This window comes from Armigeres subalbatus, chromosome 1, assembly GCF_024139115.2.
Source record: "Armigeres subalbatus isolate Guangzhou_Male chromosome 1, GZ_Asu_2, whole genome shotgun sequence".
In the NCBI taxonomy this organism is placed as follows: Eukaryota; Metazoa; Arthropoda; class Insecta; order Diptera; family Culicidae; genus Armigeres; species Armigeres subalbatus.
The window spans coordinates 206011985-206038500 of NC_085139.1; the positions used below are offsets into that span (position 1 = coordinate 206011985).

Sequence of the window (26516 nt, forward strand, 5' to 3'; positions counted from 1 at the left end):
TGGAAATGAACCGTAGAGTTCGTTTCCTACATCCAATTAGAAATTCCAAATTCTCTTTATTTCTCATGTTCTAGCAATCGCTAGAACTGGAAATGGACTTTCATACCGTTTCCATTACTATTCCTATACCTTCAACTTGAGTATTCTAACAGTAATCTGCTAGAATTGGAAATGAACCTTAGAGTTCGTTTCCTACATCCAATTAGAAATTCCATCAGTTACCTTCTCCTATCTATCACATTGGCAGCTCGTTAACCAAGACGGACTTCTGCCTCTCCAACCTAACCCAGAAATTCCAACAAATTCCGCATGAACTCGTGACAAGTGCAGAGGTATATTCGGCTTGCAGTGGGCGAGTGATTGCATCATCATTTCCTCCCCCTTGCCTACATTGACTTGCATTCTGACGTAGCAGGCGCCAGTATGACCTAACAAATGAGATCACCAGTACTTGTACATTGAAGATGTGAGCTAGTCCCAAGCAAACATCTGTTGGTTCCCTGTGCAAGAACAGCTGATCTGGTCATAATGGAATAGCAACTACGAGCAGTCAATCAAGCTCAAGCTTCTTCTATTTTCCTTTTTTTTTCCTCTTTCTTTTCCCTTCTTCCATCTTCCTTCTTCTTTCTTTCTTTGTTCTTGATTCCTCATCTGTTCTTTTTCTTTCTTACTATACATGTTTTCTCCTTTCTTCTTTCTTCCTTTTCACTTCTTATTTACATCTCACTTCTTACTTCTCCGTTCCTCAGTTCGCACATAACATTTCTCACTTGTCACTTCTTACTTCTTATTTCTTCCTTTCCAATTCACACTTCTTACTTCTCACTTCTCATTTATCTATGCTCACTACTTCCAACTGGCATCTCACTTGTCACTTCTTAAAACTCCCATCTCATTTCTTGGCTGTCGACCTTTTGTCCTTCGACCTTTTGACTTTCGACGTTATGACACATATTCGACCTTTTGACCCTTAGACCTTTTTCTTTTATCCTTTCGACCTTTTGACCCTTCGACCTTTTGTCCCTTCGACCTTTTGTCCTTCGACCTTTTGACCTTCGACCTTTTGACCTTCGACGTTATGACACATATTCGACCTTTTGACCCTTAGACCTTTTTCTTTTATCCTTTCGACCTTTTGACCCTTCGACCTTTTGTCCCTTCGACCTTTTGTCCTTCGACCTTTTGACCTTCGACCTTTTGACACAGATTCATTTAGCCGAATAGGACATTTGGCCAAATAGGTCTACTATTCTCCTCGACCACAGTTGAAATCGCTTGCATTGGAAATCGTTGGAAATTAACCGAGAACTAGCCGTTCCAAGTTGTCAAGATTCGTCCCGGCAGTTTGAGAGTTGAGTATGTCCATGAAAGTTAAACTAATTAGATAAAATAGTTACCAAGGGAAAATACAGAAAGTGCATCACGGAAAATGAGCAATTTTCAAACCTCCTTCCTCTGTCTTCACACGCTACGTCTAAGTTTTCTGTACCAAGGTAATCTTTGTGATAGGTATGATAGACTTTGAACGTTTATAACATCCGTTTCTCCACGGATTTTCAATGTTTTAAACCATTAGATCAAGGAGGAGTCAACGCTTCTTTGTATTGTTTCGAAGATACTAGTGTTTAACTATTTATTATCGATAATAGGTGAAAATTTTATTATGTAATATGTAAACCAATCTATCTCGTACATTCATCGTAAGCACAGACATCAAAAAACAAAAAACGAGCAATGGGTAATGTTTTCAACATTACCGCGAGTAGACGTAGGACTTGTATCAACTTAACGTATTCACATTCAGCTTCCAACTTTTGGATCTATGGAGTTTGATTATAGTATTGATATTGGAAACGACAACTTCCATGCTGTGTAGAATTATTAGCAATTTGTTTATTCAAAACTTCTGGAAATAAGACTAATATTGAAATGCATAATTAGAATTGCTTTGTTTCTAACTATTAAGCCTTTATTTACTCAAGCAAATGTAGGGCATATATATAGATTTCTTATTGATGATAGTATTTGAAGTTTAAAATTCTATTAATAAAATTTTCAGACTTGAGCAAAATGTGCTATTTTAGGGGAACTGTCCCGTTTTCCAAACAAAGAAATACAGCACCAATTTTGTTGCTTCTTCTTGCTAACATGCGTGCTTACTGATAAAAAAAATCATAACAATAAGAAACAGTTCAAGGAGCAGTAACCCTACTAAAATAGAGGAGGTACTGCTAATACATCAACGAAAAATTATTGAATGTTTTGATTCCAAACTCCGAATCTACGTCAAGTTTAATAATACAATTTCTCAGAAAATAAAAAACAAAGAATAAGATAGTTTATTTAAATATTCTTCTGTAAATTATTTTTTGCGGACTTTTTTAAAACATTTACATGTAATACAACGAAATTTTCTAATCTAAAATGGATAGGGAAACTGCAGGTATTTCCGTCCATCGTCATCGTCAAATTTTTATTTTCATCAGTGTAGTTGATTTTTTTGCTGGGGAATCAGAACTGTTATAGTATAACCATGTTTTAATGTACGTGTCGTTTAGTACCAACTTAACATATGGTCAGTCATATGACATGACTCGTACCCATCCCGGGATCATGTGGATTATGAAACCAATCACCTGGATGAGCAGACCAAATCTCTCTAATTTTATTCTTCTTCATCCACCACCGCTGCCCTCGCTGCCTTAGCCATCATCGGCCTCTAGCCGTGAACTCCGAGCGATGCGATGGGCGATTGCATCCATCGCAACCGACACCACTGCATCCGACCATCATCAAGCACAGAATGACAAAAAATGCGCCCACTTCTTTCATGCATATTCGCAGACCCACCGGCAGTTCTACCGCTGGTGACTGCATGCTGTCGCTGTGTAGGTAAACAGCGAACGAACGAACGAAACGACCAAAAGCACGTCAGTACGCACTGCTGTCTCAAATTGTAATGACCTGCACACGGCAGGCACTGCTTCTTTTATACACAAAAAAATCTTCCGGTAGACCCGAAGGCCCGTGACATACCGCATTCTGATGTCCGTATTAGGAATGCACGGGATTGGTTACATATGGAATTTTTACTGGCTTTGACAATAATTGAAATTTTCAATGGCTTATCGTTAATAATCTTAAGTTTCAATGAAATAGGCAAAATGGTGGAGAGTGTCCGAGTCGATTGATATATAAATCTTAAAAATTCATCGAAAGATAAAGGCGCTAGTAACGTTCAAAATCTTCCCTTCCAGCGTAACGCTCTCGATTTCCAAAAATCTAAATGACACCCAGTATAGTAAAGAAAGACGTAAGTCCTACGTCAAAACTTGCGGGTTAGGATCTAATCCTCAGTTCGAACAAGGTTTCACGCAGAGCGGAAGCAGCAGAGCGAAGCAACTCGCAGCCCGCCGTCGAGAAGGAAGCAGCAATTGCACGGCTCCACCACCTGGAAGAACCTGCAGCTTGTCGTCGTTATGAATTACACCTTCGTTGACTGGGAGCGATATCGGCCAATGCACCGCGACGTCACACAGTGCATTAACTGTTTCAACTTCGGACACGGCACCAGGAGCTGCCGCGCTGCAACAAGTGTGGCGAACCTCATCCGACCGGCGCGCGCGACAAGTTGGTGGCACAGAGAACAGACGTTCATCTTTTGTTGCGAAGTTGTGTAAAACTTTGTACTGGTCATTTTGAAGTAAGTCGTTATGCCCCCGTTGCGCGGTACTAGTGTGCTACCCTAGTAGCACACACGTTCCATATAGGTTACTGCAACTCATATGTGATCAGATTTAGTCACAATCAAGTTGCTGGTAGTGTGCTGTTAGTAAAAATTTGCCGTATTTAAGTTTTTAGCGCTAGTGGGGGCTAGTGCTCAGTCCGAAATGTCACTAGATGGCAGTATCACCTTGTTTACGTAGTGTAACCGAATGGTATTTTGTGACCATTGTCAGCAGTGGTTCTACTTCGTCTGTTTTGGTGCCACGGCTGAAGTCAAAGACGTTTCTTGGTGCTGTCAGGAGTGTGGTGGTAGGAAAAGTGATAGTGAAGAGTCCGGTTCGTCGAGCGAGCTTCAAAAGGAGTTGAGAGAACTCGAAAAGGAAAAGAAGAAGCAGAAACGAAAACTGGAGAAGGAGAGGATCTTTCACCAGAAACGGCTGGAGATTCAGCAAGAGCTGTTCGAGATGCGCCAGCAGCTAGAGAAGGAGAAACGGGAGATGGAACTGAAGTTCGAGAAGGCGCGAATGGAGAAGAAGAACGCCGAAGAAGAGACCCATCAGAAGAAACTTGACGAGATGCGAGAAGAGATGGACGGAGAGCTGAAGCGGAAGAAGGAGTTGACTTGTCGAGAAGTGGAGCAAGAAGGTGCCGAGGAAAGCTCGAAAAACGTAGCGCTGAAGACAACGAAACCGGATCGAGAAAAGCCAGGGGAAAAGCTCGAGAAGAAAAAGTCGGGAAATGGAAAGCCTGGGAACGGGGGTGAGCGATGCTAGAGGGCCCTACCGTAAGCATTCGACACCAAAAGCGACTAAAAAGCTCACAAAGAACTTACTGTTGAGGTCGAAATACGTATCTGTCAAGGTACAATTAAGTGGTGGAATTAAATGGGATTGTACAAACTCGTCTTACGACAAGTGAAGACATTCCACAAAATAATTTTCTTAAGTCACAAAGAAGTCAATCGGAGGTCCATCGTATCTGCCAGAGAGTTTCCAAACCGGGCGCGTCGAGGATGATACGCCATTTGGACATCCCGAGGTTCCGAAAAAGGAGGATAAGAGTAGTAAGTCAGTGCGCGAGATTGCAAAGGTAGTGAAGTCAGAAAGTGATGGAAAATTGGAGGAAGAAGAGTCGCCTGAAGAAAAAAGTTCTTGCAAGGATGAAAATTCAGTAGCAGAAGAGAGTTCGGATAGTTCCGGAGAAGAAAAAGAGAAAAAAAAATCCCACCGAACGCGTGCAGGAGCGAAAGAAGCTCAGCAAACTAGAAAACAAAAGCCAACGAGGGCTCAATTATCCGACTGCCAGTTCCTGTCAAGCAAAATGTCAACATTTTCTTTACTAGAGGAATGGCCGATGTTCATAAGCAGCTATGAGAAGTCTACGAAAGCGTGTGGCTTTTCCCAAGTTGAGAACTTGGCAAGGTTACAAGAGTGCCTAAAAGGAGAAGCCCTGTTAGGCTGTTAGAAGCAGGCTGCTTCTGCCAAATTCAGTCTCGAAAATAATAGAGACGCTGCAAATGCTGTATGGGAGACTGGAGCGATTGTTAAACATGCTGCATGCGAAAATCCGTAATGCAGCGCCTCCAAAAGCAGATCGATTAGCGAGTTTCATCACGTGGTGGTGCTTTGACGTGGTAGTGCAACAGCTCGCTGACCATCTAGAAGCTAAAGGCAGGGATGGTAAAATTCAAATTTTCAAAAAAAATCGAGGATGATCAACACTCACCCGCGATCTTACTTTTTAATTATCAAGTGATACAAACTCGCCAGCGATTTAGAATCGTTTGAAAATCGTATCTTAATGTGAGGCATTTACCGTTACATTTTGAACTTTTTTTCCTTACTACCATGAAACCATAACGGCAAATAGAAAATTAACGGGAATATTGACAAATTGCTGCCCGAAAAAAAAGCGTTCCCAAATTCGCGAACCAACAAAAATACACCGTGATTTATTTCATAGATTCGGGAACACCAGTCACGTTTTCCAGAACGTTCTGGAAAACGTGACTGTATTCCCGAATCCGTGGACTGTTGTTCACGAAAAAATACATCGTGAACTCGTTAGTTCACGAATTCACGAACGCTTTTTTGCATGTGATATTAGTACAGGCTTATGTTTGAATGGAAATTCTGTGTTTATTATCGTTTGAGTACAAAATTTGAGAAGTTGTCGCCGGCGACAACTCGCCTACTGTTTTCACGTGAAAAGTTTTCACATGATAATTACAATCATTATCATCTGATAATGATTCAGCACAACACTGGCTACAGGGTTACCTTCGTACTTGGTGAACCCCATGCTTATTCAAGAGCTGATAGAGAAGCTGCCTGCAGCTGGAATGAGTACGATACCGAAAAAAAACAAGGTGGTGATGCTGCGAACGTTGTCAAATTTCCTATCACATGTTCACTACAAGTGAAATGGGTGCCTACGGAGAAGCATACTGGTCCGGAGAGGTCGGTTCAAAGAAGGTGAACCCGAAAAACAGAGCAAGTGAAGGGTACATTCACGCGCATGACGCGGTGGAGAGTATAAATTCGAGTCCGCCCGCGAAGGAGAGAAGACCATGCAGAGTCTGTGGCAGAGTAGATCACCGGAGCAGGAATTGCGAGAAGTTCCGTAGACACCCATACAGTAAGCGGTGGAAAGCGGTTCGCAGATGGAAGCTGTGCCAGCTGTGTCTGAACGAGCACTGTGCTGCTGGCTGCAAGCTAAATTTCCGTTGCAACATCGATGGGTGCAAGGAGGGCCACAATCCTCTTCTGCATTTAACGAGATAAGTTGCCGGTTCGAATTGCAGCAACCACGCTATCACACCAAAGCCATCCGTCATTTTCCGTATGATGCCTGTCTGCGGAATTTACTCGGTGAAAACTTTCGCTTCCTAGACAAAGGTTCTTCCTATTACGCTGGTGGAGAAAACGCTGATCAACCGGCTGAAAATTCGTAGTGTGACGCAGCCACCACGAGTGACGTAGACCGCTGAAGTTTCAAGAATCAAGAAAGATTCACAGTGCGAAAACATGCATATCTCCGCACGAGAATCAGCACAACGCTTCTTCGTCAAGAATGCCCACATGGTGGAGAGTCTGAAGCTTCCACAGCATTCACTAGCTGTGTCGGAAGTTGTGAAGCAGTACAGCCACCTTCGAGGTCTGCCAATTGCAGATGCTCCCCAAACAACGCCGCAGATCCTAATCGGGCTGAAGGACATCCACCTTTACGCTCCGATTGTGTCTAGAAAAAGGCCGGCCAGAAGAACCGATAGCAGTCAGGTCACTGGTGCGAATACCACGGAAGGTAGAATCGTCGTACATCACACTTGTAGCTCGGTGATCAACCAGGAGCTGCACGACCTGCTAAAAACCAGTACACTCTGGAAGAATCTGGCATTTCCGTGACCTTGCTTCCCGAGTCAGAAGAAGACAGAAGAGCGAAAGAGATCCTTAAGAAGACGACAAGAGGAATTGGTGACCGGTTCGAAACGAGGCTGCAGTGGAAAAATGACACCTCCGAGTTTCCAGATAGCTACCCCATGGCCGTTAAGAGGCTGATTGGTCTGGAGAATCGTCTCAGGAAAGATCCCAAACTGTACGCCAAGGTGAGGATCATGATCGCCGATTATCTAGTGAAGGGATACGCACACAAGGCATCGAGCTAGCAGCATTTGATTGCCACAAAGTATGGTACGTGTGACTGAATATCGTCTACAATCCGAGAAAGCAGAAGTTCCGTCTGGTGTGGGACACTAGAGCAGAAGTGAGAGTAGTATCTTTGAACTCGAAGCTGCCGAAGGGGCTGGATATGTTGACTGCCTTACCGGCAGTTATTTGCAAGGAGATGGACCACCAGCTGCGGATCCGAGAAGAAGACAAGCGAGCGCAGAGATTTCTATTCCGATCCATCAGCGAAACCCGAAGTTTACGTGATAGACGTGGCGACATTTGGGCTAACGAGTTCGCCATGCTCAGCCCAAAACGTGAAGAACTGGAATGCAAAAGAGTTTGCGGGCCAATTTCCGGCGGCGGCGAAAGCCATCGTCGAAAATTACTACGTCGACGACTATTTCGACAGTTCAGATACGATCGAAGAAGCAGGTGAGATACGTCCATTCCAAGGGCGATTTCGAGTTGCAAAACTGGGTTTCCAATTCCGAAGAGTTTCTGGAAGCCGTGGGAGAACGCAAAGAAAATCAGTGCGTGCACTTCGGTGAGGATAAGGAGTCCGGTTCCGAGCGCGTGTTAGGGATCGTGTGGAGCCAAGCAAACGAGAAGCTTTCCTTTTCGACCAAGCTCAGGAACGATCTAGCGCCTTTCCTGTCCGGCAAGCAGGTGCCGACAAAAAGATCATGATGAGCTGCGTGATGAGTTTCTTCGACCCGTTGCAACTACTCTCCGTTTTTACATTCTATTTCTGGCTAAGCGATTTCAAGATTTCTGGCTAAGCGAATGGGATCAGCAGATTGGCGATGAAGAATGTAAGTAATAAGTAACAGAAATGATTGAAAAGAAACTTGTAATTTAAAATATGTTTCACTATTATTTACTTTATAAATGGAACGAAATAGTTTTAAGCTGTTGCAAACCGTACATCGAGCACTGCTTTGAAAATTGGTTCATTAGGGTGGTCCAGAAACCAACAACTATCACATTGGCAACCCGTTAACCAAGGAAAACCTCTGCCATAGAACCTAATTCCAAAATTGTGGGCATCGTGGCCGTGCGGTTGGCGACGTCAATCGTCTAGACGCATGTGCTGTGGTGTGTGGATTCGATTCCCGCCTCGGTAAAGAGAAAACTTTTCGTAAAGCGAAAAGCTTTCCACTGATCCACTGGGTGGTGTGTAAATGTCCTGTCCGTTGTCTCATGCTAGATGTTAAGTGTTCAGTCTGTGCGACCTCTGGTCGAAGACGATGATTCTGTCTTTTTTTTAATCTAAGAAAAATTTCGCATGAACTCGTGGCGAGTGCAGAGGTATTCTCGGCTTGCAGTGGGTGAGTGATTGCATCATCATATCTTCCCATCCCCGATAGATGTGAGGGCGTGGCCAGCGCCATTAACGACCATTCAAAATACTGGAGCTCTCGGACTCTGCACATTGAGGTTGGAGAGCAAACCCCATGCTTCCATCCGTTCGTTAGTTCCTTGAGCAATTGCTATTGTTCTGGTCATTCACGGAGTAGTAACTACGAAATGCACGGTCATCATGGTCATGTTCATGATCCTCACTACTACAGAGCATCCCATTCGATGCAGGCCAATGCTGTTTTTAATTCACAGTACTCATACGTATTGAAATCAATTGGAAAGTTGTCGTTATTGCCATATTGTTCAACAAAATTGCAGTCGCTCTCGTCAAAAAGTAAAGGTTCTCCCAGACCTAAGCAATTTGATCACCGCGATTCTATCTTTGGGTTGCTGCAGGCAATGTTCGATTCAAGCTTCCATACCAACGACAACAGTGGCTACTATTCAATAAGTCCGATGGCCTAGATCCGGAGAACGTGAATTCCAAGCCGTGGACACCACGACCAACACTGCATTCAAGTATAACACCTATCACAGCGGCGGTGAAAAAGCAGAGCATGGAGTTGGTTTCGTAGTGATGGGCAAGCAGATGAAGCGAGTGATGCGATGGAAACCCATTAGCGAACGAATCTGTGTATTGAGGATACGGGGCAAATTCTTCAATTACAGCCTAATCAACGTTTACGCACCGACAAACGATAAATCCGACGACGCGAAGGACACGTTTTATGAATGTCTTGATAAAGCCTATGGAGAGTGCCCAAAGCATGACGTGAAAATTGTTATCGGAGACGCTAATGCTCAGGTCGGTAGAGAGGACTTTTTCCGTCCAATAATCGGTAGGGAAAGCCTTCACTCCGCTACCAATGACAACGGCCTACGGCTAGTAAATTTTGCTGCTGCCAGAGGGATGGCTATCAGTAGCACCTACTTTGCACGAAAGAACAACCAAAAGGACACCTGGAGACACCCAAATGGTGAAACTTGCAACCAGATAGACCATGTTCTGGTGGATGGGCGCCATTTCTCGGATGTTATCGATGTACGGACATTCATGGTCCGAACATTGACTCTGATCACTAACTCGTTGTCAGTAAAATTCGATCACGATTGTGAACTGTATCGAACGAAAGATCACAACGAACGATGCGTTACAATATCCAGCGATTGTCGGCGGAAGGAGTATCGGCTGAGTACCGCCAGAAGCTCGACGAACGGATAAGTGCAATCAACGTTAGCGACAACATCAACGATCTGTGGGAGTCGATCCATGGAGCGGTGAACACAACAGCACGAGAAGTGGTAGGCACTGCACAGAGGCGTCCCAAGACGGATTGGTTCGATGTGGAGTGTCAGAGAGTGACAGACGAGAAGAACATTGCCAGAAGCCGGATATTGTTGTCGGGTACCCGATCGAATAGAGATCGGTACAAGGAAAGACAGCGTCATCTCCCGTCATGTCCAACGACCAACAAGGGAATTTGCTGACAGATAAAACTGAAGTGGCTGCCAGGTGGAAGCAACACTTCGAGACTTTGTTGAATGGAGGAACTGACGGTGCATCGGTGAACAGAATAAATATTAGCGACGATGGACAAGCTGTGGAGTCACCTACACTAGATGAGGTTAAAAAAGCTGTTAAAGAGCTGAAAACAGTAAGGCTGCGGGAAAGGACCAGCTCCCGGCTGAACTTCTCAAACATGGCAGTGAGTAGCTTTATGAAGTTCTGCACCATATTATGTCGAAAATATGGGAAGACGAGGAAATGCCTGCTAGCTGGTTGGACGGCCTCATTTGCCTTCTCTTTAAGAAAGGGCACAGACTGGAGTGCGCCAATTACCGAGGAATAACCCTCCTTAATTCGGCGTACAAAATTATGTCCCGTATTCTGTTCAACAGATTGAGACCGCTTGAAGAGTCCACCGTCGGCGAATACCAAGCAGGGTTTCGTCAGGGCCGATCAACGACGAATCAGATGTTTACCCTGAGACAAATCCTTGATAAATTCCGGGAGTACAACTTGCAGACACATAATCTGTTTATTGATTTCAAGGCAGCGTACGATTCAGTGAAACGGGATGAATTATGGCAAATTATGCTTGAACATGGTTTTCCGGCGAAACTGATACGGCTGATTCGTATAACGTTGGACGGATCGAAATCAAGTGTAAGGGTTGCGGATGAAATATCGACGTCATTTGTTACCTTAGATGGATTAAAGCAGGGTGATGCACTCTCGAATCTACTGTTCAATCTAGCGCTCGAGGGAGCGATTAGGAGAGCTGATGTGCAAAGAAGCGGTACCATTATCACAAAATCCCATAAGCTCCTAGGATTTGCGGACGATATCAATATTATCGGGGGGCAGCAGGGACTTTGTCCAAGGGCTTGACGATCCCTCCCCAGGCCATCTGCGAGTTGTGGCGCCTGCCTAGGATGTGGTGGGGTTTGACAGTGGGCCCTGTTAAACCTCTATAAAAAGCTGCATGTATCCGCAAGTAGGCTCCGCCAAAGCGACCGTGTGCCGCTCAAAGCGCACAAGCCCAAGTCCTGGTGTTAGGTGGGACGCTAAACAGCCCTGACACGACGGCCCTCCGGCGAGACAGGAGGTTTGCGCAGGCCCAATAAGCCGCCTGGAAAACCAATAATTACGAACAATATAAGAGATAATGCGACTCGATATAATCGGCAAAGACCTAGGCGACGAATAAAGGATCACGATTGGAAGCTTGGAACATGGAACTGCAAGTCGCTAGGTTTCGCAGGTTGCGACAGGATGATCTACGATGAATTACATCCCCGCAACTTCGACGTCGTGGCGCTGCAGGAGATTTGCTGGACAGGACAGAAGGTGTGGAAAAGCGGGCATCGGGCGGCTACCTTCTACCAAAGCTGTGGCACCACCAACGAGCTGGGAACCGGCTTCATAGTGCTGGGAAAGATGCGCCAACGCGTGATTGAGTGGCAGCCAATCAACGCAAGGATGTGCAAGCTGAGGATTAAAGGCCGTTTCTTCAACTATAGCATCATCAACGTGCACTGCCCACACGAAGGGAGACCCGACGACGAGAAAGAAGCGTTCTACGCACAGCTGGAGCAGACATACGATGGATGCCCACTGCGGGACGTCAAAATCGTCATCGGTGACATGAACGCCCAGGTAGGAAGGGAATCTGGTCATCGGACCGGATAGTCTGCACACCGTATCGAATGACAACGGCCAACGATGCATAAACTTCGCAGCCTCCCGCGGAATGGTAGTCCGAAGCACCTTCTTTCCCCGCAAAAATATCCACAAGGCCACATGGAGATCACCTAACCAAGAAACGGAAAACCAAATCGACCACGTTCTAATCGACGGTAAATTCTTCTCCGACATCACGAACGTCCGCACTTACCGCAGTGCGAATATTGAATCCGACCACTACCTCGTTGCAGTTTGCCTGCGCTCAAAACTCTCGACGGTGTACAACACGCGTCGAAGTCGGACGCCGCGGCTTAATATTGGGCGGCTACAAGACGGTAGACTAGCCCAAGAATACGCGCAGCAGCTGGAAGTGGCACTCCCAACGGAAGAGCAGCTAGGCGCAGCGTCTCTTGAAGATGGCTGGAGAGATATTCGATCCGCCATTGGTAGCACCGCAACCGCTGCACTTGGCACGGTGCCCCCGGATCGGAGAAACGACTGGTATGACGGCGAATGTGAGCAGTTACTAGAAGAGAAGAATGCAGTATGGGCGAGATTGCTGCAACACCGCACGAGGGCGAATGAGGCACGATATAAACAGGCGCGGAACAGACAAAACTCGATTTTCCGGAGGAAAAAGCGTCAGCAGGAAGATCGAGACCGTGAAGAGACGGAGCAACTGTACCGCACTAATAACACACGAAAGTTCTATGAGAAGTTGAACCGTTCACGTAAGGGCCACGTGCCACAGCCCGATATGTGTAAGGACATAAACGGGAACCTTCTTACGAACGAGCGTGAGGTGATCCAAAGGTGGCAGCAGCACTACGAAGAGCACCTGAATGGCGATGTGGCAGACGAAGATGGCGGTATGGTGATGGACCTGGGGGGACGCGCACAGGACATAATTCTACCGGCTCCGGATCTCCAAGAAACCCAGGAGGAGATTGGCCGGCTGAATAACAACAAAGCCCCTGGGGTTGACCAGTTACCAGGAGAGCTATTTAAACACGGTGGTGAGGCACTGGCTAGAGCGCTGCACTGGGTCATTACCAAGATTTGGGAGGAGAAAGTTTCGCCGCAGATGTGGATGGAAGGTGTCGTGTGTCCAATCTACAAAAAGGGCGATAAGCTGGATTGTAGCAACTACCGCGCAATCACATTGCTGAACGCCGCCTACAAGGTACTCTCCCAAATTTTATGCCGTCGACTAGCACCAATTGCAAGGGAGTTCGTGGGGCAGTACCAGGCGGGTTTTATGGGCGAACGCTCCACCACGGACCAGGTGTTCGCCATTCGCCAAGTACTGCAGAAGTGCCGCGAATACAACGTGCCCACACATCATCTATTCATCGACTTCAAAGCCGCATATGATACAATCGATCGGGACCAGCTATGGCAGCTAATGCACGAAAACGGATTTCCGGATAAACTGACACGGTTGATCAAAGCGACGATGGATCGGGTGATGTGCGTAGTTCGAGTTTCAGGGGCATTCTCGAGTCCCTTCGAAACCCGCAGAGGGTTACGGCAAGGTGATGGTCTTTCGTGTCTGCTATTCAACATCGCTTTGGAAGGGGTAATACGAAGAGCAGGGATTAACACGAGTGGCACAATTTTCAATAACGGAGACGAGCCAGCCTTGGGCTGAAAGTCTCTTTAATAAAGATACAAAAAAAAAAAAAAAAAAAAAAAATTTTCAATAAGTCCGTCCAGCTATTTGGCTTCGCCGACGACATAGATATTATGGCACGTAACTTTGAGAAGATGGAGGAAGCCTACATCAGACTGAAGAGGGAAGCCAAGCGGATTAGACTAGTCATCAACACGTCGAAGACGAAGTACATGATAGGAAGAGGTTCAAGAGAAGACAATGTGAGCCACCCACCGCGAGTTGGCATCGGTGGTGATGAAATCGAGGTGGTAGAAGAATTTGTGTACTTGGGCTCACTGGTGACTGCCGAAAATGATACCAGCAGAGAAATTCGGAGGCGTATAGTGGCTGGAAATCGTGCACCATCCATCGTTCACACCGCGAAAATCGGACGACTGCGGTGGGCCGGGCACGTAGCCAGAATGTCGGACAATAACCCGGTGAAAATGGTTCTCGACAACGATCCGACGGGCACAAGAAGGCGAGGTGCGCAGCGGGCAAGGTGGATCGATCAGGTGGAAGATGACTTGCGGACCCTCCGTAGACTGCGTGGCTGGCGACGTGTTGCCATGGACCGAGCCGAATGGAGAAGACTCTTACATACCGCACAGGCCACTTCGGCCTTAGTCTGAATAAATAATAATAATAATCAATATTATCGGAATTGATCACCGTGTCGTGGAAGAGGCTTTTGTGCCTTTTAAGAGGGAGACAGCGAGGATTGGACTCACGATCAATACCAGCAAAACGAAGTACATGGTCGCTGGCAATCAACGTGGGTTCATTAGTGGTGGTGATAGCGAAATGGTGCTGGATGGTGAAAAATTTGAAGAGGTAGAAGAATTTGTGTATCTTGGAACATTAGTGACGTGCGATAATGATGTTTGATGTTACCCGCGAGGTGAAAAGGCGTATTGCAGCTGCAAATAGGGCTTATTACGGACTTAACAGCTTAAGTCCCGTAGTCTGCAAACGAAAACAAAACTCGCGCTGTATACTACTCTGATTCTTCCGGAGGCTTTATACGGCCATGAGACATGGACGTTAAAGGAGGCTGATCGGAGAGCTCTCGGAGTGTTTGAGCGTAAGGTGCTGCGGAAAATACTCGGCGGTAACCAGGAGAACGGTATCTGGCGGCGTCGCATGAATCACGAATTGTACCAGGTGTATAAAGGGCTGGATATTATTAAGCTTATACAACACGGCAGACTACGGTGGGCTGGTCACGTTGTTCGTATGCCGGAAGAACGTCAAGCGAAGATAATATTTAGTAGAGAACCCGGAAGAGGCCGCAGGCTTCGTAGAAGGCCGCGTACACGATGGCTTTTTGCAGTTGAAGAGGACCTGAGGGCGCTCAATGTTCAGGGCGACTGGAAGCGATTAGCCCAGGATTGAGTCCAGTGGAGAAGGATACTCCATTCGGCGTAAGTTCATCGAAGAGCTGTAGCCCGTCAAGTATCAAGTAAGTACCAACGAAAACAGAATCGCAGTCGCCAAGCGATAAAATCGCGTGTGTTTGGGAGAACCTCAAAACGAATAGCTTGTGGTGATTATCAATGGTGACGATGACGGAGGTTCTATTAAGTCCAATTGTTCTGGTAAGCTCATAAATGCAAACTCTAACAGTCTTCGATTAATGTTTGACATATTGTTAATTTGCCGTATGTAACATACACTCAACAAGAGATTGTTCATGGTAAGATGTAAGGTTGTTCGGGATGTAACCGTTTACCTCTTCATCAAACTGCCGCAAATTGGAAAGGTTGAAATCACCCAAAGATAAACCAGGTATTATGATCAGGAATTACAAAAATATCTTTTTCTGTTGTAAAATAGAAAACAAAAAAAAACACAATTTGATAAATTAGCTTCACTTACAACTCTCCTTTCAGAACAACAATTTTCATCTCGTGCTCAGTATCAATCCCACCCAAACCCATCAATCAGCTTTCATCCGAACGGTAGTCCAGCTACCAGTGCACAGAAAATTACTCACGGTGTCCGTCCGCCAGTGATGGACGTGACTATTTTCCCCCGATTCTAGTTAAAATGCAGTTTGGCCTTTCTCGGTACTCGACAACACAATCGAAAAATCCCAACATTGAGCAAAACCGTAAGGCCCCGAAGGATGCATTTACCGATTTTAGATCATCAGCTGTTTAAAATGCTTTACAGTTTGGATAATTTGCTCTCCCGGATTCATCCACTGGTCCACGACATCGCCATGTCACACGCTGGGGTAGACGCTTGTATTCATGTGCCAAAAGTTTGTTACTCTGAGTCCTATGTAAATATTAATATTACTAAAAAGGAGCCTCTAGCTGGCATATACCTTCTTAAATGAATATGATTTTAACCAACGAAAGCTGAATTAATCCCACCATGTGCCAATGCATTGCATCGTGTGCCACGCTGTTGCCTGATCTGATTGAAGGGCAGCCCAACAACACCGGTAAAGAGTTCAGTTCGCTTGAAGGAACCCGCTCCAGAGCTGAAGCGAAAATAGTAGTGACGTGCAAATAACTATTATCAGCATCGTTGTTGTTGTCGTCGTCGTCGTTGGTGCTGTTGGTTAGATATAAAGTGTTCACCGTCACCATTCCGTGCTTTTGTATCGATGATGGCCTGTGATCTACTCCTGTGCGCATTCGGAAGCTGACGAGTTTGGAACTCGACTGCACTTCTGTTGCTTGCATAGCGTACCATCTAACTGTGCCAAAACGCCGGACAACATGAGGTGGAACGATTTGAATTTTAAACAAACGGAGTGAACATGCCATGGATGGACAGATAGGTCTTGGGGCTTGATTATACCAATTTGCTATTCCGGCACATACGTCACACGTGATTGACTTTCTTCCGAAATGATCGATCGACAAATTATTGCTCGTGGAATTAGATAACAATTTATATATTCAATCGAAAACAATAGATTTCAATACAGATTATTATTATTATTATTATTTCATAAAATGTCGATGCATCTATCAGTAAAAAATATAAAAAAATCCAAACGATATCACGTTATCACATTTAACGAAAACTTAAAAAAACACATTAATAAAGCACAAAAAAAAATTAACGAAAACCGCTTCGGACGACCTTCTCCATGGCGGCGACGACTGCGACCGGGCCATCTAAAGCATCTAAATTAGATCGTTCTTCAAGACATTAAGACAAATCTCATCATCAATCCACTTTAACAAATGGCCCTTCCTCGCCGGAGTTTCGAAGTTCAAAGCTTCAATCGGCGCAATCAGAGCCACCGACCGTGCGTCGCTTCGTGCCGCTGCCGCCGACCGGACTGTCCGTCAGTCATTCAGTCAGACCGAAATGAAGCAAAACCCGCGTCACGTCTATAAGACAGAGAGGGGTGCTTTCCGTTTGATGGCTTTTCTGCACGCCGAAAACTGACCATTAATCAAAAAGGTTCATATATTCTCGATTTCGGCTGGATCGGCTTGTTTTGGTGTGATGGTGTTCCGATCGGCCATCACAACAGATCCCGATGCCCGCTCCGGGTGGTTCCGTGAGTAGGTAGATGCATCTATTCGGTCGCAGACGCTTAAGACAAAAGGAAAAACGAATTACAGTCAAAGTTAATAATGAATGAACGTCTTCGAAGTTCGAACTGTGGATTTTCGTTTCGTTTCTTCAATGCCCAGTCGGTTCAGTTTTGCACTACAATGGCTTTGATCCTTTCGTTCGGAATCGTTTGCTTCTATTTTCATTACATCCCTTTCCGCAACTGAGAACAGATCAGCAATGTTCAAAGAAACCGTTCTGCCATTCACTTTTGATTTTTTTTATAAGGTGGCGAGAAAATGATGAAACTAAGGGCATCTTAAGTAATATTACAGTTACAATTATATTTATTTCTCGAGTTTTACATTTTACAGCTATAACGTCTGTTGAAGATGGCATTTTTACAGTTTCAATTTCATTTCCTAGCTCCCATACAATTTATAACTCTACTAAAGATGCCCTAATGAAAAAATATCACGATGGATTTTTATGTTACATAGATCAGTATACAAATGCAATGCAAATCAAGTCTGGTATCGTATTCAGCTTGTTACTCAAGCAGCTAATTAGTTCGTCCAGTTCAATAAACTCACAGCAGTGACAGATTTCCTACCCACTTTTTTCAGCAGAAAAAAGGTAGAAAGAAGAAGAGGGAAGGACGAAAATGATGGAAGAAGGCAGAAGAAGAAGTAGGGAGCAGCAAAAAGAAAGATGGAAGAAAGAGAAAAAAGAAAGTCTTGGGAAGAGAGACAGAAGAAAAGGGAAGGAAAAAGCAAAAGGAAGAAAAAAGGATGAGTATAGAGGAAAAAGAAAAAACTAATAGATAATAAAAACATATAAATAAAGAAAAAAAAGAAGAAACACAAAATAAAAATAATAACAGACAAAGATAAGAGAAAAAAGAAAAATGATAATAAGCCAAGAAGAAAACGAAATGTAGACATGAAAAGATAAATGAAAATCGGAGAAAAACAAAGAATTATAAGAGTAGAATTCCAAAAAGTGCAGAGAATTGAGGAATCATGATTTATAAAATTAATGACATGTTGTAAATCATACGCCTATTTACTAAGTCACTTTTTACAATAAGAAAGCTGGCCCTCCTTGGCCGCGCGGTAAGATGCCCGACTACAAAGCAAGACTATGCTGAGGGTGGCTAAGGTTGTATAAGTATGTTGAGCATAAGGACGATAGACATAAGTACGTTAGGCATAATGGACGGTAGGCATTAAATGACCCAAAGAACATCGCGTGACATGAAGAAGGCAGAATTATACCAATCGTTCATTATGCCTAACGTATATTACGCCCATCGTCCTTATACCTAACGTCGCGGACCCGTTTGAAAAGATTATTTTAAATTGAATGATGGTTCATAGTAATGCCAATATTTAACTTCACGGCTATGCATTCTTCATCAGTAAAAACGGGTTTATTCGTTGCCGTACCCCGATCGAACTGCTTTGATGGTAGAACAGCCCTTAATGAAAAGGAAACACTCTGTATAGGCCGACAATCTATTCAGGATGACCTAGCAGCTTTCCAGCTGTGTCGAGTAGGCAAATTGCTCTGTACGCCGAAAGGTCCCCCGGCCGTTTGGCGGGCGTCGGTAATAGCACCAATTTTTACCGTTTCCATCGATCTGGGAAGTTTCCTTGCATCCATGAGAGTCCATGCATCAGCAAGAATAGCGTGTCTAAGGACCAGGTTTGGAATATTATCCGGGCCTGGTGCCTTATTGAGCTTATGTTTCCTTGCAGCTACGGTAAGCTCTGCGGGCAGCAGGGACTAGGTCCAAGGACTTGACGATCCCTCCCCAGGCCATCTGCGAGTTGTGGCGCCTGCCTAGGATGTAGTGGGGTTTGACAGTGGGCCCTGTTGAACGTCTATAAAAAGCTGCATGTATCCGCAAGTAGGCTAAGCCAAAGCGACCGTGTGCCGCTCAAAGCGCACAAGCCCAAGTCCTGGTGTTAAATGGGACGCTAAACAGCCCTGACACGACGGCCCTCCAACGAGACAGGAGGTTTGCGCAGGCCCAATAAGCCGCCTTTAAAAATAACCATTACAAACGACATAATAGATAATACGACTCGATACAATCGGCAACGACCTAGGCGACGAATAAAGGATCACAATTGGAAGCTTGGAACATGGAACTGCAAGTCGCTAGGTTTCGCAGGTGGCGACAGGATAATCTACGATCTATTACATCCCCGCAACTTCTACGTCGTAGCGTTGCAGGAAATCTGGTGGACAGGACAGAAAGTGTGGAAAAGCGTGCATCAAGCGGCTACCTTCTACCAAAGCTGTAGCACCTCCAACGAGCTGGGAACCGGCTTCATAGTGCTGGGAAAGATGCGCCAACGCGTAATTGAGTGGCAGCCAATCAACGCAAGGATGTGCAAGCTGCATTGCCCACACGAAGGGAGACCCGACGACGAGAGAGAAACGTTCAATGCGCAGCTGGAGCAGACATACGATGGATGCCCACTGCGGGACGTCAAAATCGTCATCGGTGCCATGAACGCTCAGGTAGGAAGGGAGGAAATATATAGACCGGTCATCGGACCGGGTAGTCTGCATACCGTATCGAACGACAACGGCCAACGATGCATTATCTTTGCAGCCTTCCGCGGAAAGGTAGTCCGAAGCACTTTCTTCCCCCGCAATAATATCCACAAGGCCACATGGAAATCACCTAATGCGCTCAAAACTCTCGACGGTGTACTACACGCGTCGGAGTCGTCCGCAGCGGCTTAACATTGGGCGGCTACAAGACGGTAGACTAGCCCAAGACTACGCGCAGCAGCTGGAAGTGGCTCTCCCAACGGAAGAGCAGCTAGGCCAACGATCCGCCATTGGAAGCACTGCAACCGCTGCACTAGGCACCGTGGCTCCGGATCAGAGAAACGACTGGTATGACGGCGAATGTGAGCAGTTAATTGAGGAGAAGAATGTAGCATGGGCGAGATTGCTCCACCACCGCACGAGGGCCAACGAGGCACGATACAAACGGGCGCGAAACAGACAAAACTCGATTTTCCGGAAGAAGAAGCGCCAGCAGGAAGATCGAGACCGTGAAGAGACGGAGGAACTGTACCGCGCTAATAACGCACGAAAGTTCTATGAGAAGTTGAACCGTCCACGGGAACCTTCTTACAAATGAGCGTGAGGTGATCCAAAGGTGGCGGCGATATGGCAGACAACGGTAGCGGTATGGTAATGAACCTAGGAGCACGCGCGCAGGACATGCGACTTCCGGCTGCGAATCTCCAGGAAATCCAGGATGAGATCGGCCGGCTGAAAAACAACAAAGCCCCTGGAGTTGACCAACTACCAGGACAGCTGTTTAAACACGGTGGTGAGGCACTGGCTAGAGCGCTGCACTGGGTGATTACCAAGGATTGGGAGAATGAGATTCTGCCGCAAGAGTGGATGGAAGGTGTCGTGTGTCCCATCTACAAAAAGGGCGATAAGCTGGATTGTAGCAACTACCGCGCAATCACATTGCTGAACGCCGCATACAAGGTACTCTCCCAAATTTTATGCCGTCGACTAACACCAATTGCAAGAGAGTTCGTGGGGCAGTACCAGGCGGGATTTATGGGTGAACGCTCTACCACAGACCAGGTGTTCGCTATACGTCAGGTATTGCAGAAATGCCGCGAATACAACGTGCCCACACATCATCTATTTATCGACTTCGAAGCCGCATATGATACAATCGATCGGGACCAGCTATGGCAGCTATTGCACGAAAACGGATTTCCGGATAAACTGATACGGTTGATCAAGGCGACGATGGATCGGGTGATGTGCGTAGTTCGAGTTTCAGGGGCATTCTCGAGTCCCTTCGAGGGGTTACGGCAAGGTGGTGGCTCTCGTGTCTGCTATTCAACATCGGCTTTGGAGGGAGTAATACGAAGGGCATGGATTGACACGAGTGGTACGATTTTCATGAAGTCCCTCCAGTTATTTGGTTTCACCGACGACATTGATATCATGGCACGTAACTTTGAGAGGATGGAGGAACGGATTGGACTAGTCATCAACACGTCTAAGACAAAGTACATGATAGGAAGAGGCTCAAGAGAGGTCAATGTAAGCCACCCACCACGAGTTTCTATCGGTGGTGACGAAATCGAGGTGGTTGAAGAATTCGTGTACTTGGGCTCACTGGTGACCGCCGATAACGATACCAACAGAGAAATTCGGAGGATAGTGGCAACATAGTGGCTGCATAGTGGCTGAAAATCGTACGTACTTTGGACTCCGTAAGACGCTCCGATCGAATAGAGTTCGCCGCCGTACCAAACTGAATATCTACAAAACGCTTATAAGACTGGTAGTTCTCTACGGACACGAGACCTGGACGATGCTCGTGGAGGACCAACGCGCGCTGGGAGTTTTTTAAAGGAAAGTGTTGCGTACCATCTATGGTGGGGTGCAGATGGCGGACGGTACGTGGAGGAGGCGAATGAACCACGAGTTGCATCAGCTGTTGGGAGAACCATCCATCGTTCACACCGCGAAAATCGGAAGACTGCGGTGGGCCGGGCACGTAGCCAGAATGTCGGAAAGTAATCCGGTGAAAATGGTTCTCGACAACGATCCGACGGGCACAAGAAGGCGAGGTGCGCAGCGGGCAAGGTGGATCGATCAGGTGGAAGATGACTTGCGGACCCTCCGTAGACTGCGTGGTTGGCGAAGTGCAGCCATGGACCGAGCTGAATGGAGAAGACTTTTATGTGCAGCACAGGCCACTCCTGCCTTAGTCTGATAATAAATAAATAAATTGTAGAAGCCTTATTGTAAAATTCCTGGATTTTCTGAGAATATTCAAAGAAGTATTGTTTGGACACTCTTCTTTAAAAAAAATCCTTCGAAAAATACTCCAGAAATTAGTTTGGAAATAAATCAAGAAATTTATTTGATAATTCCTCCAGATATTACTCCATTTTTTTTTATTTTTAGCCTTAGAAGATTATTCAGGAATTAGGAATTTGGGTATTCTTTCGGAGATTCCTTACAAAATTTCTTCGAAAATGCCTTAAGAATTTTCATTACGGATTTTTTCAGGAAATCCTTCCATTTTTTTTTTCGGAAATTGTTTAAGGAATGCTTTCGGATTTTTTCCCACGAATTCTTACATTCTCCTTCGGAGACTCCTTAGGGAATTCCTTATTGTAAGTATCTTTAGCAATTCCTGCCGAAATTTCTTTAAAAATTCCATCCGTTGAGGTTGCCTTCGGTTTTTTTTGTTTCCTTTAGATATTGTTTCGGCAACTTTTTCATGAATGGCTGGAAAGAATTCTTCTAGATATCCATAAGGAATTCATTCCTGAGGATTTTTCACAGAACTTCTTCCAGCAATTCCTTTAAAACATTCTCCGGAAATTCTTCCGGAACTTCCTGCAGGAGTTTCTTTGAAAATGCATCCACCTTTCCGAAAGTCTTTTACTGTTTGTTGTTTATTTTTGGATTTTTTTTCGAAAATTCAATAAATAACTACATCGCCAAACAACTTCATTTTCAATAAATTTCAGAGAATTTCCTGGAAGACCTTTCGAAAAAAAATCTGAAGAAATCTCCTAAGGAAATCTCGGAGGTTTTTCGAATAATCTTTTGAAGAAGTCACTGGAAGAATATCCGATGGAAATCCAGGCGGTATTTTTTTTATTATTTAAGAAATGAAATTCTGGAGGAGTTCCCAAATAAGTTTTTGGAGGTGATTTTAAAGAAATTTCATGTTGGGTTTAGAGCAGCAATTCCCAAATAAATTTTTGAAGGCATTCCCAAAAGAGAACCTGAATGGATTTTCGAAAATTATACCTAAAGGAACTTCTAAAAGACTTTTTGAAGGTAAAATACTTTCCTAAAGAATTCCTAAAGGAATTTCCAGAGTAATCCATAAAGGTATTTTTGAAGGATTTTTTGATAGAATTCCCGAAGGAATTCTCAAGGAAATTACGAAGAAATTCCTAATAGAACTTCAGAGAAAATGCCTACTGGTATTTCTGATGTAATTCCTAAGTTTTTTCAAGAATACCTTTAGAATTTTTCCCAGTAATTTATTCGCAATTTCCTCCAGAGATTCCTTTGAAGATTCGTTAAGGAATTCCCTAGGAAATTGCCTCAAAAAATTAACAAAACCGTTTCCAGAAAATTCTAGTTCTATGGAAATTCTTTCGGATATTCCTCAGGAATTACGTTAGAATTTCCTCCACGTATTCCTTTGTTCAAAATAAACTTAGGAAATTCGTTAAGGTTCGTTCTTTTGTAAATTTCGTAGGAAATTGCTTTAGGAATTGCTTCAAAAAATCCTTTAGGAATTCTTTCGTAGTTCCCTTAGAAATTCTTCCGGATATACTTTCCAAAAATCATTCGCAAATTCCTTTTGAAATATCGACGGAAAATATTTTAGAATTCCTCTAAAAATTCCTTCAGAAATTCATTTACAGATTCCTTCGGAAATATGTTTACTCTTTGAAAGTTTGTTTAGGAATTTCTTCGGAAATTAATATGGAGGATTATTTTAGGAATTCCTTCGGATTAAAAAAATACGTTGCATTTTTTTAGAAATTCCTCTAGGGGTTCCTTAGCAAGTTCTTTGACAATTTTTCCTTAAATTCCCATAGGAATTCTTACAGAACTATCTTAAGTAATTCCTTGGGAATTTATACGGGTAATCCTTTGAAAATTCTTTGGTAACTTTAGGAAGAAGTTCTTGGACATTTCCCTTAGTAATTCCGTCACAATATTCTCCATTTCTTTTGATTTTTTCGGGAATCTCTTCAGAAATTCATTCAAAGAAATTTCTTCAAAAATTGCTTTTGGGAACCATTCGGAAATTCTTCTAGGAATTCCCTTGCAATTTTTTTTCGAAATTTACTGAAAAGATTCTTTTTGATTTTTCTGCGGGAATTCCTTCGGTTCCCTAATGTAAACTATTTTTGAAGTTGGTGCTACCGGGCAAAATTATAAAATACCCATACACATAATAAGCCTGTGTACCCAATCCTTTGTTCCTTACGACGAATAAACGAGTCTACATTTAGCATGCAAGCAAACAAGCTAGTTCGGTTTTGTATTTCCTTGGTGTGATTTGTGTGAAGTCAGTCGTGGGATCAATAGTGAAGTTGGTCAAGTTCAGACGAAGTATTTTAACACTAAGTTCTATCGAAAATTCCTTCAAAATTTTTGACAGAACTGTTTTTGCTATTTCCTCGTGGAGTCCTTTCTGAACCCCTTCGAAGATATTTTCAGCAATCTTTCCGGAAATTGTTTTAGGAATACTTTCGGAAACAATTTCATTCCTTAATAAATTTCCGAATGAAATTCTAAAAAGAATATTATATGGTTTTACCTGTGGTTTTACTAAAGGAATTTCCCAACGATAACCTAAATGGTTTTTGAAAAAATACCTATATGAATTTCCGCAGTTTCCATAGGGATTTACAAAGAAATTTCTAATGAAACGTAAAAAAATCGTAGTTTCCTTCGCAAATCCCTTCAGGAACTCCACCAAGAACTGTTTTGTCATATTTTACTGTAAAACCTCTTTTTACGCTCCCTCCTTTTACGCTCCCTCCTTTTACGCTCCCTCTTTTTACGCTCAAAATTCCAAATAACGCTCCCTCTTTTTACGCTCCAAATTCGAAATAACGCTCCCTCTTTTTACGCCCTATAGGAGCGTAAAAAAAGTTTCAAGCATTTATATGAGGCAAATTTAGATTAGTTTCGAAGGTTGTTTTTAGATGATCTTAGTACTACGGATGTTCTAGAAACAAAATATAGGCTTGCATGCGAAGTGGTATTAGCGATTGTCATGATCTACGAACTCCACACAGTCAAGATCTGTTGATCAACCTTTGTAATGGAGACAGTTATTGAAGAATAAACAAGTTGTGTGACCCCTTCTTGGTATATGTTTGTATTCCAAGTAGTTCTTGTTGTTGTCGTGGGCTCCAGGAAGTCTACGAACTCCACAGAGTCAAGGTCTGTGGATCAACCTCCGTAATGGAGGCAGTTATTGAGGAATAAACAAGTTGTGCGACCCCTTCTAGGTTTATATTTGTATTTCAAGTAGATCTTGATGTTGTCATTGATGCCAGGTAGTCTACGAACTCCATAGAGTCAAGGTCTGTGGATCAACCTCCGTAATGGAGGCAGTTATTGAAGAATAAACAAGTTGTGTGACCCCTTCTGGGTATATGTTTGTATTCCTTGTAGTTCTTGTTGTTGTCGTGGACTCCAGGATGTTTACCAACTCCATAGAGTCAAGGTCTATGGATCAACCTCCGTAACGGAGACAGTTATTGAAGAATAAACAAGTTGTGTAACCCCTTCTGGGTACATGTTTGTATTCCTAGTAGTTCTTGTTGTTGTCGTGGGCTCCAGGAAGTTTACCAACTCCATAGAGTCAAGGTCTGTGGTTCAACCTCCGTAACGAAGACAGTTATTGGAGAATAAACAAATTGTGTGACCCCTTCTGGGTATATGTTTGTATTCCTTGTAGTTCTTGTTGTTGTCGTGGACTCCAGGATGTTTACCAACTCCATAGAGTCAAGGTCTATGGATCAACCTCCGTAACGGAGACAGTTATTGAAGAATAAACAAGTTGTGTAACCCCTTCTGGGTATATGTTTGTATTCCTAGTAGTTCTTGTTGTCGTCGTGGGCTCCAGCAAGTTTACCAACTCCATAGAGTCAAGGTCTGTGGATCAACCTCCGTAACGGAGACAGTTATTGAAGAATAAACAAATTGTGTGACCTCTTATGGGTAAATCTTTGTATTCCTTGTAGTACTTGTTGTTGTCGTGGGCTCCAGGAAGTTTACCAACTCCATAGAGTCAAGGTCTGTGGATCAACCTCCGTAACGGAGACAGCTATTGGAGAATAAACAAGTTGTGTAACCCCTTCTTGGTATATGTTTGTATTCCAAGTAGTTCTTGTTGTTGTAGTAGGCTCCAGGTAGTCTACGAACTCCACAGAGTCAAGGTCTGTGGATCAACCTCCGTAATGGAGGCAGTTATTGAAGAATAAACAAGTTGTGTGACCCCTTCTGGGTATATGTTTGTATTCCTAGTAGTTCTTGTTGTTGTCGTGGGCTCCAGGAAGTTTACCAAGTCCATAGAGTCAAGGTCTGTGGTTCAACCTCCGTAACGAAGACAGTTATTGGAGAATAAACAAATTGTGTGCCCCTTCTGGGTATATGTTTGTATTCCTTGTAGTTCTTGTTGTTGTCGTGGGCTCCAGGATGTTTACCAACTCCATAGAGTCAAGGTCTATGGATCAACCTCCGTAACGGAGACAGTTATTGAAGAATAAACAAGTTGTGTAACCCCTTCTTGGTATATGTTTGTATTCCAAGTAGTTCTTGTTGTTGTCGTGAG

The 26516-nt window shown here is 44.2% G+C and overlaps 1 protein-coding gene across 1 annotated transcript; it reads left to right on the top strand.

The window, feature by feature from the left end:
* Positions 1 to 4081: 4081 nt before the first annotated feature.
* LOC134206933 (uncharacterized) lies at positions 4082 to 6707 on the top strand. The gene is made up of 4 exons (XM_062682674.1): positions 4082 to 4394; positions 4435 to 4575; positions 4681 to 4815; positions 6618 to 6707. Exons 1-4 carry the CDS (start codon positions 4191 to 4193, stop codon positions 6705 to 6707), a joined length of 570 nt encoding a protein of 189 aa, XP_062538658.1. The 5' UTR covers positions 4082 to 4190.
* Positions 6708 to 26516: the final 19809 nt, after the last annotated feature.

Coding starts and splice junctions, on each gene's coding strand:
- LOC134206933 (XM_062682674.1), top strand. CDS start 4,191: ATGCGCCAGCAGCTAGAGAAGGAGAAACGGGAGATGGAACTGAAGTTC. Junction 4,395..4,434: donor CCGAGGAAAGCTCGAAAAAC/GTAGCGCTGAAG, acceptor GAGAAAAGCCAG/GGGAAAAGCTCGAGAAGAAA. Junction 4,576..4,680: donor TACTGTTGAGGTCGAAATAC/GTATCTGTCAAG, acceptor TAAGTCACAAAG/AAGTCAATCGGAGGTCCATC.